The following is a 12,949-nucleotide window of genomic DNA, read 5'->3' on the forward strand; positions in this document are numbered from 1 at the left end:
ATCTATCTATCTATATCTATCTAGGCCTATATTATAGAGAGCTAGGCTAATTAGCTGCAGTCATTTCTTTCCACAATCTTGTGTGACGCACCATGGTAACTGTAACCTAGGCAGCACGGTACCTATATTAATAAAACGGTTACAGAACAACAAAAAGTAAACGAAATGGTATTTTTTTTTATGGAGTAGCTAGTATATTTTGAGCAAATATAACTTCGCAGAGTAACAGACCCTGACCTCCAACAGCTGAAAACGCTTTATTTTGGAAACCACCGACAGGAAGTCCTGTCGTTTTCGTACAGTGGTGAGTTTGACGGGGGTAAAACGAGCCGAGTCTACCGGGCAGGACTTTGTGGGATGGGAACAGACGAGTGTGCCCCAGTGTTTCCAGCTCCTGTGGCAGTTTATTGCAGTGGAGCAGTGGACACTACAGAGACGGATCTGCGGAGCTCATGTAGCCGAGACCAGCAGCAGACGGACTAACCACCGGGACACGGCGGCGCTGCGCTGCGGGGGTCGGGAAAAATGGGAGCGGTGAAGTGAAGTGAAAAGACGCCCGAAAAATGCTCACAGTCTGGATGAAAGACACCAAAGTAAGTTGGACCAACGAGAAAAAGCTATCAAAGTTGGAACAGTTTTCTTCTTTTACTTTTGTATTTGTGTGTGTGTGTCAGTCAGTCAGTCAGTCAGACAGACAGACAGACAGACAGACAGACAGAGGCTGGCTGTGGAGCCCTCGTCTGTCAGCGGTGTACTTTCGGACAGAGGACCGCTGTGGTCAGATCAGATTTCACGTTTTGCCTCTGTGTTTAAGAAACCGCCCCTGGTGTCCCGACTTAACTGGCCGGGCTCTTGTTACCGCAAATAAATCCAGACACGACCAAAAAAAACCAAATAAATAAACAATGAAATAAATAAAAAGTTAAATAAAACCAGAAATAAAACTTGTGACGAAGTGACGAACTCCTGTGAATGATGCGCGCAGAGGTGACATGTGGAGCTGTGATTGACAGCAGAAAGGGGCGGGGTTGAAATTGATGGCGTTATTAAGTGAACTCAAGCGTAGCTACACATGTGATAACTGTTTTGAGGTTGTTGTTGTTGTTCTTGTTTGCTTTTTTGATCCGAAAAGGCCACAGACTAGTGGAGGTCTCATTCTCTGCTCGCAGCGGGTTTGCCACGTACGGCTGCAGGAAATGTGATCTGCAGCTAGGTGCCCATGCGGAGTCTCTACACCCGCCCCTTATGTTTACTTCCCAGGGCATGGCATGGTACGTGGTTCCCTGTATTGTAATGCAGAGGAGCAGAAGTACAATTTGTCACAGTTTTCTCACTCATTCTGTATGGCAAAGGGTGGGAAAGTGACATTTGAAGCCAGAAAGAAGAGTCCATTCTTTGGTTGGGATGTCTGCTGGAAGAAGTTGGTCTATTGCTCCCAGTAAAAGTGGTAGGCTAATGGTGCAATCTAAAAGTGGACTTATATGTTAGTAGGCTATAATCAGCTGTTATTTTAAAAATGTAGTAGTACAAATGAACTTAGTTCTGGTAAGATACTGATTTTGATTGACCAATCTAATGAACAGATTCACAGATTCATTATGTTTGTCTTTATTAATATATTCCCAACAGCCCAGAGTGAAGTTAACCTTTTACTCTAGGGTTTATCATTGACAGGATATTTATATTCTGGCCGTGCAGTTACTTTAATTTCTTTTGAATCTTTCATCACTTTTCTGAACCACTGTCTCTTCTAACCCTGCTAAATTGCACTTTGATGGATTTGATCAATCTCGGTGCTTCTGCATGTTTTTTATTCGTCATAACTGTAGGCGTCCCATTGCTGCCTAATTGTTTTAAAACACTTAAGTACCATCTATTTAATATAAACTCGCTGCCCCCTCCCCAGTGTCATGCATTAATTTGGCTTAAAAGGATTAGCGTGGCATCCATCTTCTAATTACACAGTTTCCAGCCTTCAACTTCAAGATTAAATAGGGAAAGAGCAGTCTCAATGACATTAAGAATACATCAGAGCGCTGGAGGATACTGAACGAATTGAGGACTAGATGGGGTTACAGATGCAAATAGACGTGTTAAAGGGGTGATGTAAAAGGATATTATATTGGGCACATTCACTTTGTATTCTGATTTATGTGTTTCTTACTCCTCACTGTCAACAAAACCAGCTTGACACAATCTCTTTACGCAAGTGTTTAGCTTGTAGGCAGTAAATGTGGTGCTTTTAGATTGGGTTTTGGCATGCTAAGTGATTGCGTTTACACTGATAACACTCTGTGGTAATTGGATTATCACATTGTTAAAGTTTTGCAAAAGTCTGAACATAGTTCAGAGGTGATAAATCATGATGTAGTGAAAATTGTGCCATAAAAAAGTAATCACTGTCTGCATGTGGCATTCCCAAGTTGTAGGTTAAATAAATAAATAAAACATGAATGGCTGATGATCCACAGAGGACAGTGGCGGTTGTTTTTGCTGCTCCGTGAGGATAAAAAAAAAAAAAAAAAAAGGTGTGAAAAGACCTCTGAAAGTGAGAAGGTGTCGGGGCGTGATTTCACAGGCCTTCGCCAATTGTCCACTCTGGGGGGTTCACAGCTCTTAACTGCTGTTGCCATTGGATAATTGCAGTAGTTAGACTGTGCCTGATTTGAAGGCAGCGACAGCAGCAGTTTACTGTTAGCTGAGATTTATTGGCAAGAGGTTGAGAGGAACACCTGGTGCAGAAAGTTCACAGTCCTCGCTGAAGCAACAGATGGAGCCCCAGGATGCAGGAGGGGAAGGAGAGGGACACATGAACACGCAACCACACAGAGGTGACAGCGTAGTTTGTAGAAGGTAGTTCACTGTATGTGAGGTGAAACTAAACTTGGAAATGCATACCATTTTTTATGTCTGCCAGTGACGTCATGTAAAGAAGAGTTTCTCAGTTGCTGTAAAAGCGGTAGCCTATGTGTTGAGGTGATTTCCAGATGTGCTGTAATGCAGAGCACTATGCATGACATTTGGTCAGATTGCCATATCTTTAAGATACAGAGAATCCGTTCATCAGTTCATCCATCAGGTTTTCCCCTTTGCCCCTTACTGTACTGTATGTTGTTGCTCAAACCACTGGTGGACTATTAATTTTCTGAGGAGCTCAAGCACGAAGAATCTTGTTAAATTTTGTTCAGTGAGTGAAAGATTTGTGAAGTCAGTTTAATTTGACGCTCATACAACTCAGCCATGCCTGTTTGGTCAAAACCTGGCCTTCATGAAAACACTTATCGTCTCTCTGCTGTATTTGTGCATTTGTTGGTTGTTTTCATCTTGTTAAGTGGCATAAAGGCTCAGTTGAAAAAAAAAAATCTTTGAATCTAATTTATGACTATTTTTAATATTAAAGTCATACCCTTTATTGTAGCAGATCAAAATAATTATATAGTCCATTAGTTGATTAAATTGCACTATCAGTGTTACAGTGAGAGGTTCAAGGGTTAAAACAAAAGAAACACTGCACAGAGGTGAGAAGCTCTGTCTAAGTAGACTTTGAGCTGTGGTAATCAGCCTGCATATGTTGATCCTAAAGTATTACACAGCTATGTAACCTCATCCTCTTACATAAGCTAGGATAAATAACATTAACCCTGTTAGATATAGCTACCTGTTAGGGGCCTTAACCTAAATCAGCGTGACTTAGCTGCCGACCATAAAATACAGAGTTAGTATTTAAAACAAATCAAAAGCTCAAAGAGCAGTGTCATATTACTGCTGTTTGCAAACATATACTCATGTGCATTGAGCTGAACTACTCATGATAAACCATGCATTACTTATTTATTTTTGGGCATTTCCTGTGAATTGTGGTACTTTATAAATCATTCACTCATGCTGTTTTATTTGTGAATGTTATCAGTTGTACCGTGTGTTGTTTTTGTGTATTGATCGATGGGTGTGTGTTTTTTTTAGCTACTTTCATGTCCTTTTAAATTTGTCCCTTGATTTGAATTGAATTGAAAGGTGTTCACAGTAGGAGGTAGGTAGGTCACGGGTTTATTTTCACACTGTCACATCGTTTTGACTGATTATAGATTGATGTGTTCTGTACATTTATCTTTGAAGCTATTATTTAATTTCTCATGTGGCTGTAATAATGGATAAGATTTTATCTTGCACGCACACTCTGCTCTGTCACGTCTGGGTGACTTTACCATGACGCGTTCATTTTTGCCTATTGCATAACTCTTAACCTCTGCGCAGTATTCATACTTATTTGAGTGTTTGCGTGTGTGCTTGTGTGTACACATTGCTGCAGCTGAAGAGAGTTGAACAGGGTGAGCTCTATTCAGCCTTCACTCACACATGACGGATACCGTATTTTCCGGACTATAAGTCGCGGTTTTTTTCCTAGTTTGGCTGGCCATGCGACCTATATTCAGAAGCGACTTATATATGAAAAATATACGCTATGTCATCTATGACCACAAGAGGGCACCGTCCACACTTGTGACAACTGAGCGCTGCCACTGCACCACCGAAAAAACCATAAACCATAAAGAACACAGAAAAAATGCCACCAAAAAGAAAAAGCTATACTGCAGATTTTAAACTGCAAATTATAAAGTATGCAGCCGAAAACGGTAATCGAGCAGCAGAGAGAAAGTTTGGAGTGAGTGAAAAACTTGTCAGGGACTGGCGAAAAGCAGAGGTAACTCTTACTTCTATGAAAAAATCAAAAAAGGCAAACCGCGGGCTGAAAGCGAGATGGCCGGAGCTCGAGGAACGAGTCCACAGATGGGTCATTGAACAGCGTGCTGCTGGACGTGGCTTATCAACCGTACAGTTACGTCTCCATGCCCAGGTAGTTGCCAAAGAGATGAAAATAAATGATTTTGCTGGCGGGCCTTCTTGGTGCTATCGCTTCATGCAACGCAACCACCTGTCAATCAGAGCACGGACCACGGTGTGTCAGAAACTGCCAGCAGACTTCCAAGACAAGATCGACAGTTTCCGTGCATTCATTGAAAAGCAGGTGACGGAACACAATGTGTCACCGGACCACGTAATAAATATGGATGAGGTCCCCCTCACGTTTGACATCCCATGGGCCGAAGTGTCGCAGAGAAAGGGCAGAAAAGTGTGAGCATAGTGACAACTGGTCATGAGAAATCACACTTCACGGTGGTGCTCGCATGCTGTGGAGATGGCTCAAAACTGCCCCCAATGGTCATTTTCAAACGGAAGACGATGCCGAAGGCCGAATTCCCCCCCGCTGTTGTCGTGACCACAAACGTGAAAGGGTGGATGGATGAAGAAATGATGAGCTTTTGGCTCACAAAGTGCTATGCTAAACGTCCAGATGGCTTCTTTAAAACACGCAAAGCCCTGCTTGTGATGGACAGTATGCGAGCGCATATAACGGCACGCATCAAAGACAAAATCAAAGCCTGCAACTCCATCCCCGCTATCATCCCCGGAGGCTTAACTAAAGTGCTCCAGCCACTCGACATCTCCGTGAACCGGAGTTTTAAGGCAGTCTTGCGTCGCATGTGGGAGACCTGGATGGTGGATGGAGAGCACAGCTTCACGGCAACCGGCCGGATGCGCCATGCAACCTTCCTGCAAGTCGTTGAATGGATAGAAACAGCGTGGAATACAGTGACAACCGAAACGATCCTGTCGGGATTCCGAAAGGCCGGACTGACAACAGCTGATGCTGAGGGTGAGTCTGATGACAGCCGAGCAGAAGAGGAGACGGCGCTTCATCTTCCTCCCGAGTTGGCGGAGTTGTTTAGAAGCGACACCGAGGATGAAGAATTCAATGGATTCAGTGATGCAGAATGAGATCGAGAACTTTATGAACTTGTTCACCTGTTAAATTTATATTTTTTGCCTATGTTCTTCAGGCTATTGTGCAGGCCAATTGAATAATCCTTCCAGATTCAGATAAATGTTCGTTTTTGGATTCCTATGAAATAAAAAAAAAATGTTTCAAAAATAAATGCGACTTATAAACCGGTGCGACTTATATATGTTTTTTTCCTCTTCATGACGTATTTTTAGGCAGATGCGACTAATACTCAGGTGCGACATATAGTCCGGAAAATACGGTACCTAGAAACTTTTAAAAAGAGGTATGATCCATTCTTCCATATGCTTTCGCACAGTCAATATAGAGTTAAATTATGGAAGTATAATTTTCAGAATGAGAAGTTGTTTCTGAATTTGTTTTAAAGCAGGAAGTCGCAGAGGAGATGCTTGATAGTCAGAAGTTTTAATTTTTAAGATGGATTAGAGATATTTTAGGGGCCTTGATTCTCATTTCCTCATCAGTGCATGTTGTAGTGAGTAAACTAAGAAAGTGCAAATGAACTCTTTGATCAAAGGAATCGGGTCACACCCACTGGGAAACCAAGAGGGGGAAATTGAGGCTACTCCAGTTGCACAATAAAAAGCTTAAAGTCTTTTGCAGAAGATTAGCGAATACCTTAAAGACTCATTTGAACAATGACTGCTCCTCTAATTCCTATAATCACAAACAAGGTGTTTGGATGTGTTGCGGTGATCGAGGCTGTGTAGTTTTCCCAGACGCTCACTGAAAGAAAGCTGCTTAGAACGTGATAAATGAACGGGCCAACAGGTGTGGTACGGGTGAAAAAAAAAAAAGGTTTCAATGCAGTTATTAATATATGTGTTCTCTCCCCAGGCATGATGTTACTCCTCCTGTGTTTTGGCCTGTCGCTGCTGGCCGCCATCCAGTCCAGCGCCGTCAAGAACTGCCACCCCGGATGCCACTGTGAGGTGGAAAGTTTCGGCCTGTTCGACAGCTTCAGCCTGACCAGGGTGGACTGTCATGGGTTGGGACCCACCACCACGATGCCCATTCCCATCCCACTGGACACCGCCCATCTGGACTTGTCCTCCAATTCCATGGGACCTCTAAGTGACACCATGTTAGCTGGTCCAGGCTACACCACCCTGGTTGGCTTGGACCTCAGCAGCAACCTTATAACAAAGGTTGGTACAGTGTTTTAATGATGAAATAGAATATTCTTTCTCATATACAACATCCAAACAGACAGATACTTACCTTGTAAGATGGTGGAGACTAAAACAGAGTTCAAATCTGTTTGTTTTTGCTCCAAAAATCAGTCAGATCAGGCTGAGATGTTTTCTCTGTTGTGCTACTGTTAAAGGGACAACGAGGAGTTTTGGAAAAGCGAAGCGTTTTCACACTACATTTATGAGCCTCCGCGCGCACCGTGAATTTCTTTGACCGGCGTAAGACAGACTCATGTTTTCATTAATCAAGAATTAAAGTCAGAGGTTCGAAGACGATCAGATACCGTCGTAGTCCCGACCATAAACGGCGATTCGGCGGCGTTATTCTCATGACTCGCCGGGCAGCGTCCGCAAAACCGAAAGTAAGGAAACGCTGGTCGGCTCGATCAGCATTTCCGCCACCACTAATAATAACAAAATAACGATATATTTATCGAAAATGGGCCCATTAACAAGTGTGGGTAACGTAGATTCATCCACATTAATATGGAATATTTCATTATAAGGAATTTTTCGTTCTGCCGATGGAGAAACTCCTCGTTGTCCCTTTAATCTGTGGTGTATGTTTTATAATCATTACCCTACTAGTAGCTAATGGCCAAACAAATAAGTGTGTGTTTCTGTGTAAAGAGTTAGCTTCAACTCATATTTGATGGATAGATCTGTGCTGAAATTTCTTAGAGAGCAGGATGAGTCATTCAAAAATATTTCTAACTTTTACTTATCAGAAAACTGAGAATACTATGCAGATTACAACAAAACCAAACAAAAACACAAATCAAATCTGTGACATCTTATGTTTTCATTTCACAGCACCTTCACTTCTGAAAACATTTTTATCTTGCCACTCCCCCACTTGAAGTGTCCTTATTTTTCTCTTTGTTAATCTCCTCCCTGCCTCCTCACTTTCAGATAAGCCCCAATGCTTTGTCCAAGCTGCGTTACCTGGAGACGCTGGACCTGAGCCACAACAACCTGGTGAGCCTCTCCCCGAGCTGTTTCTCTGGCCTCCCGCTGGCTGAAGTTGACCTCAGCCACAACAGCTTCCAGGAGTTCGACATGGATGTTTTTGCCACTAAAGTCAACGGTGAACCTGTCAGCGTGGATCTGTCTCATAACAAGCTTGTATCAGTCTCCACGACTTCGCACGGAAGAGCGTTACACATCCAAAGCTTAAATCTGTCGGTCAACCGACTGTCAAGTGTGCCCATCCTGGAAGGACTTCCGCTGAGGTACCTCAATCTGGATGGCAACCCCATCACGCAGATCAAGGAGGGAGCCTTTGCTCAGCTGAAAGATCTGGTTCATTTATCCATCAGCGGCCTCTCGGAGCTTCAGGAAATTGAGCCTTATGGCTTCAAGGGCCTCCAGAGCCTCCAAGTTCTGGATCTCTCCAACAACCGAAAACTGAACAGCCTGAGCCCTGCTGTCTTTAGCGGACTAGACTCCCTGCAAGAGCTTAATTTGTCCGGCTCCTTGTCGTCCTTGCCAAATAACATGCTGACCCACCTGCCCAGTGTTAAGAGTATTACGCTGGGACGAGGTATCCATTGCTGGAGGACCCAGAAACAGGGACAGTTCCACCGGCAGCTGGGTCAGGTCCAACACGATGAGGTGCTGAACTGTAACGTGGAGGGCATCGCGTTGTGAGACTGTGCCTGCGGACCACTCGTACTTACAATCCACAGACGCCAGAGCTGTGCCTTATCTGCTTTATATGCAAACACTTCTTAACTCTCACTCGGTTACCTCCGTTTCTAGGTGAAACTTCGCAATATGTCTTAAAAGGTTTAACGCAGCCTTCATGAGCTCTTGACACAAATATCACAAATGCTGTACCTTTTAGAGACGCAATAGCATATCTCATAGCACAGAACAGTTGCTTTTACATCCTAACATTCAGTATAATCTTAACTGGTAGACAGTCTGTCTTGAATTCAAAACTTAAAATAAACGTAAAAACGTAAAATAGCAACACTACATTTTCATTTACTCACTTGGGAGATGCTTTTATACAAAAACAACTTCCAAGTGAAGGACATCAGTAAGTTTCAGTAAAGTAGGGAACTGTGGTGTGAGCATTAAGTGCTACATGTATTCAATAAGTGCCAGGAGGTTGTTTAAGTACAGTCGAATGTGCTAGTTTGACATGTTGGGGTTGTAGGAAAGGAGGTGCTCTGTTTTGAAGAAACTCATGGAATAATTTGGTAACACATGAGACTGCATGGTGTGCAAGGATGACAATGCCAGGCGATATTCCTTCATACTTAATCGACATCATTTAAAGTGGGACCATATTAAGAGTTATTTGCACTTGTTAGTTGCATTTTTTTTAATAATGCACTTACACAAATGTCAGAATGTCCTCCACTGTAGAACAAAACCCTCTGCTGACCACTAAGAATTGTCATTTGACTTTGAATGTGATGCTTTATGGAGATGATCAAAGGAACATTTTGGGAAATGCACATAATATATATGTATAGTATATATTGCTTTCTAGTTGAAAATCAGTCAAGTAGATTGATACCACTCTTATGTTTGTTCAGTGTGAAGCTGGTTAGCTTAGCAAAGTGAAAAGAAGCTCATTAATGAAACCTAACCTATTGTGTTACTTGTTTTTAGTTTATGTACAGATCAAATAAATGTCTGTAAATAAGATTTTAAGATTACCTTCAGACAGAACAAGGTTAGCTAATTGCCCATGTTCCCAGTCTTTAGATAAGCTAAGCTAACTAGTTGGTTATAGCTTTCTATTTGCTGTACAGTCATGAGACTGGTATCAAACTTCTTATCTAACTCTAGGTGAAAAAGAAAGTCACTTTTCAAGTGTGGTCTGGAAACCTGCAGCGAACACTTGTTAAAACAAACTGTTCTTTTCACACCCACAAAATTACCATTGTGCTACTTGAATTTACTTCTACAAATATTTGCCTACATCTGACGATTCGTCCGATGTGTTAACTTTGGACGCACAGTTCCTCTTCATTGTGACATTAAGTCTGGTGCTCAGCCTTTGCAAGCTAGGTGCATGCATCTTAGGATATCATGCACACTCATTAAGTGACATGACACAAATTCTACAAGGCGTGTGCATGTCGACTGGTTGTTTATTTTGTTCTCGTGTCAAGCCAGTCCCCGTTTTAATGAGTCGGTAGCTTTGAAACACATCTGAACAAGTTACCAATGACGTGATGTCGGCATCTTTTGATGTTTCAAGCTGAGCTGCACTCCGCTGTCACCTGTAAACTTACTTAAGCAATGCTGTGGTATTTCCAAGAAGACGATCAGCCTCAAGACTGCATATTAGGGTTTGTGAATGTCAGCTGTTTATAATGGCTTTGGTGTCTTCGTTTAGAGATTTTAAAGGAAATCAACCTTTTTTCAGCTGGTTAATTGGACGCCAGATGAGCAAAGTCTTGGTGTAGAAGTATATATTTGTATGTATGTAACTATATTGTACATTACTTTATATATACATATGAATATATATATGTGTATGAATCATATGTGTAATAAACTGACTATTCTCACACCCATGGTTTCTGGTTTAAATGACCGGTCATTACTCACGCTCTGTCTGATGTAAGAATGGCTACAATAGTTTGGTGTGTCAGCAAAGGAGCATAAACACACATTGAAAACAAAACCAAACACAGGAAAAAGATTGTCAGTGCCGACATTGTGTTTAAGTATTTTGCTGAAAATACAGTTTTTCAAAGCAGTCTGTGATTTCTGTGTCACAGCACTGACTCAGAGCAGGGTGTGACTGTCAAAGCTTAGATCTCAGCGGTTTACTCTCAACAGTTTCTTTACTTTTTACAACTTGGTAACACGTTGTGTTTAAAGCCCTTTTTTTCCCCTCACCCTCTTTCTATACTTGAAAGTGTCTGGATGCACAGACTCATACACAAACTTGTGGTCTTTAATGGCTCTTAATAAACACTGAAGTGGGCAGACACACCATGGGTTTGGCAGGTTACCATGCTACACTCGGCTGGTAACCTGCCAAGGAGGTGACTGGACGGCGAATGAGACTGGAAGAGAAGGGAGAAAGAGTAGGAGGAGGAGGAGGAGGAGGAGGAGGAGGAGGAGGAGGAGAGCTGGGCTCAGTCACGGCAGCTCGCTGATCTCCTGTGTGAGTGTGTCTGGCAATGAGTGTTCGTCCTGTGACACAGAGAAGACATTCACATTATACCCTACTTTTCTCTCAAACTCCAAGACACCCAGACACAGCCCCAAAACAAAGAAAAGAGTAAGACTGACTAAACCAAGGGGTTTTTCCACAGATTGCATCATTGGATTTTACATGTCACATCCTGAAAACTGAGCTGGAGAATATGGAGGATCTCTGGTAGATCTCATACAAGCCCACATTCCTCCAGTTGTCTTGTGTTTGAGTCTATTTATGCCGGTGTATGTGTGAATGTGACTCTATTCTCTTCACGCGGGTGGGAGGCTGCTTGGAAGCCCCTGTGGATTTGACCCCGTTGCAGAAAACACTTCCAGATGTTGGTGCTTTTTTTTTTTTCTTCTTTTTTTTTGCCTCTTTTTTGTCCCATCTCCTAAAGAGCTGGCACGTCGAGACCAAAGGAGCCAAACATTCATCAGACACTGTCCCGCCTGCATTCAGGAGCGCTGGGGATAAACGTTCGCTTCACCACTGTGAAATTGCAAAGACATTCAGGGAATGCAACAGCACAACAAATCAAGTTAAACATCAAACGCAATTCTTTTTTCTTTCCTTTTTTTTACTTTAGTCCCACTGTTGTTGTGGGTCTTCATATATGAGCACAAAATCTGGTGAGATAATGAGCGTTTGACGTGACATGATATGTTTAAGGACATGGCATTTTGTCGTTAGAACAGAACAAGGACTTAGTCAGACATCCACTGAAAGAACATCAGGTCACATGTCTATTTACATTTCACTTTGCCCCCTAACTAACAATGTCACTCTGTCTCGTCTGGGATGAGCACAGATGTGTGGACAAGCAGCACAAATGTGTTGACATGCAATCGGTATGAAACATCAAAGACTCGCTTAGTTTAGAGAAATGAGGTTCTGTAGACTCTCACCGGAGGAATCACAAGATTTCAAGGACGCTCGTTTTGAATTTTCACAGCAAGCAAAGGTGGAAAAGTTCCTCACGGCACTGGAATCGATAGAGCAGCTGAAAGACATGCTGACTTCTCAGTTCGATGCTGAAGAACGAACTCTATAGAGAAACCCTTGATGCAGTGCAATGATGTTTAATTGGAGTATGGTTGCCTAACTGGCGAGGCTACAAAAAGCAGACCGTTAATCTCACCCCTCCGAGTAAAAAAACATACAATGTAGAGGCTTGTTTTGGCGGTTTGCACTAATGTCATCACATAAATATAGAGCCTTTAAATCTCTGTCAGTCAAGGAGGAGGAGGAGGAGGAGGAGGAGGAGGCACTAATCAGGAAAACAAGAGACCTTTTTTCCCAGGTTACTCTGTTGGATGAAGTTGAAACTGGGTCAACAGAAACTTTAAGCGAGTGGGTCGTGCTTTTAGTCATGCTTTCAGTTGATTCCTAAGAAAAAAAAATAGCAGGTGTAAGTAATGTTCAAATGTTTGTGGTGTAATCGCTACTAAACAAACAGCACTTCACATTTATGCACGCTTGAACAAGATTGAACAAGATTTAGTATTTGACTCAGATCTATCTTCCTGTTTTTCTTGTTCTTATACTGCTTTTTGGAAGACCAGCCTAGACTTCACAGTTAATGTGTAGTATTGAGAATAACTTAATTTTTTGGCGCACTGTTTGCATCACGGTGGTGTGGGACATGTGAGTGGAGAAATCAGAAGGTAATCACTTGCTTCTCTGCAGTGGTCCGGCTGCGAGACATAATTACTTCAAAGC

At 42.4% G+C, this 12,949-nt stretch overlaps 1 protein-coding gene across 2 annotated transcripts; it reads left to right on the plus strand.

Moving 5' to 3' along the window:
* The first annotated feature begins 228 nt into the window (after window positions 1–228).
* tsku (tsukushi small leucine rich proteoglycan homolog (Xenopus laevis)) lies at window positions 229–10,592 on the plus strand. 2 transcript variants are annotated; one of them, XM_085795083.1, is made up of 4 exons: window positions 4,263–4,364; window positions 6,106–6,128; window positions 6,701–7,011; window positions 7,969–10,592. In XM_085795083.1, the coding sequence occupies exons 3-4, from the start codon at window positions 6,703–6,705 to the stop codon at window positions 8,704–8,706; spliced, it is 1,047 nt and encodes a 348-aa protein (XP_085651209.1). In that variant the 5' UTR covers window positions 4,263–4,364; window positions 6,106–6,128; window positions 6,701–6,702; the 3' UTR covers window positions 8,707–10,592. The 2 variants fall into 2 exon arrangements, with proteins under 2 accessions (XP_085651208.1, XP_085651209.1); XM_085795082.1 differs by lacking the exons at window positions 4,263–4,364; window positions 6,106–6,128 and adding an exon at window positions 229–593.
* Window positions 10,593–12,949: the final 2,357 nt, after the last annotated feature.

Source organism: Trachurus japonicus, chromosome 13, assembly GCF_045865225.1.
Source record: "Trachurus japonicus isolate A0001 chromosome 13, Traja_1.0".
Classification (NCBI taxonomy): Eukaryota; Metazoa; Chordata; class Actinopteri; order Carangiformes; family Carangidae; genus Trachurus; species Trachurus japonicus.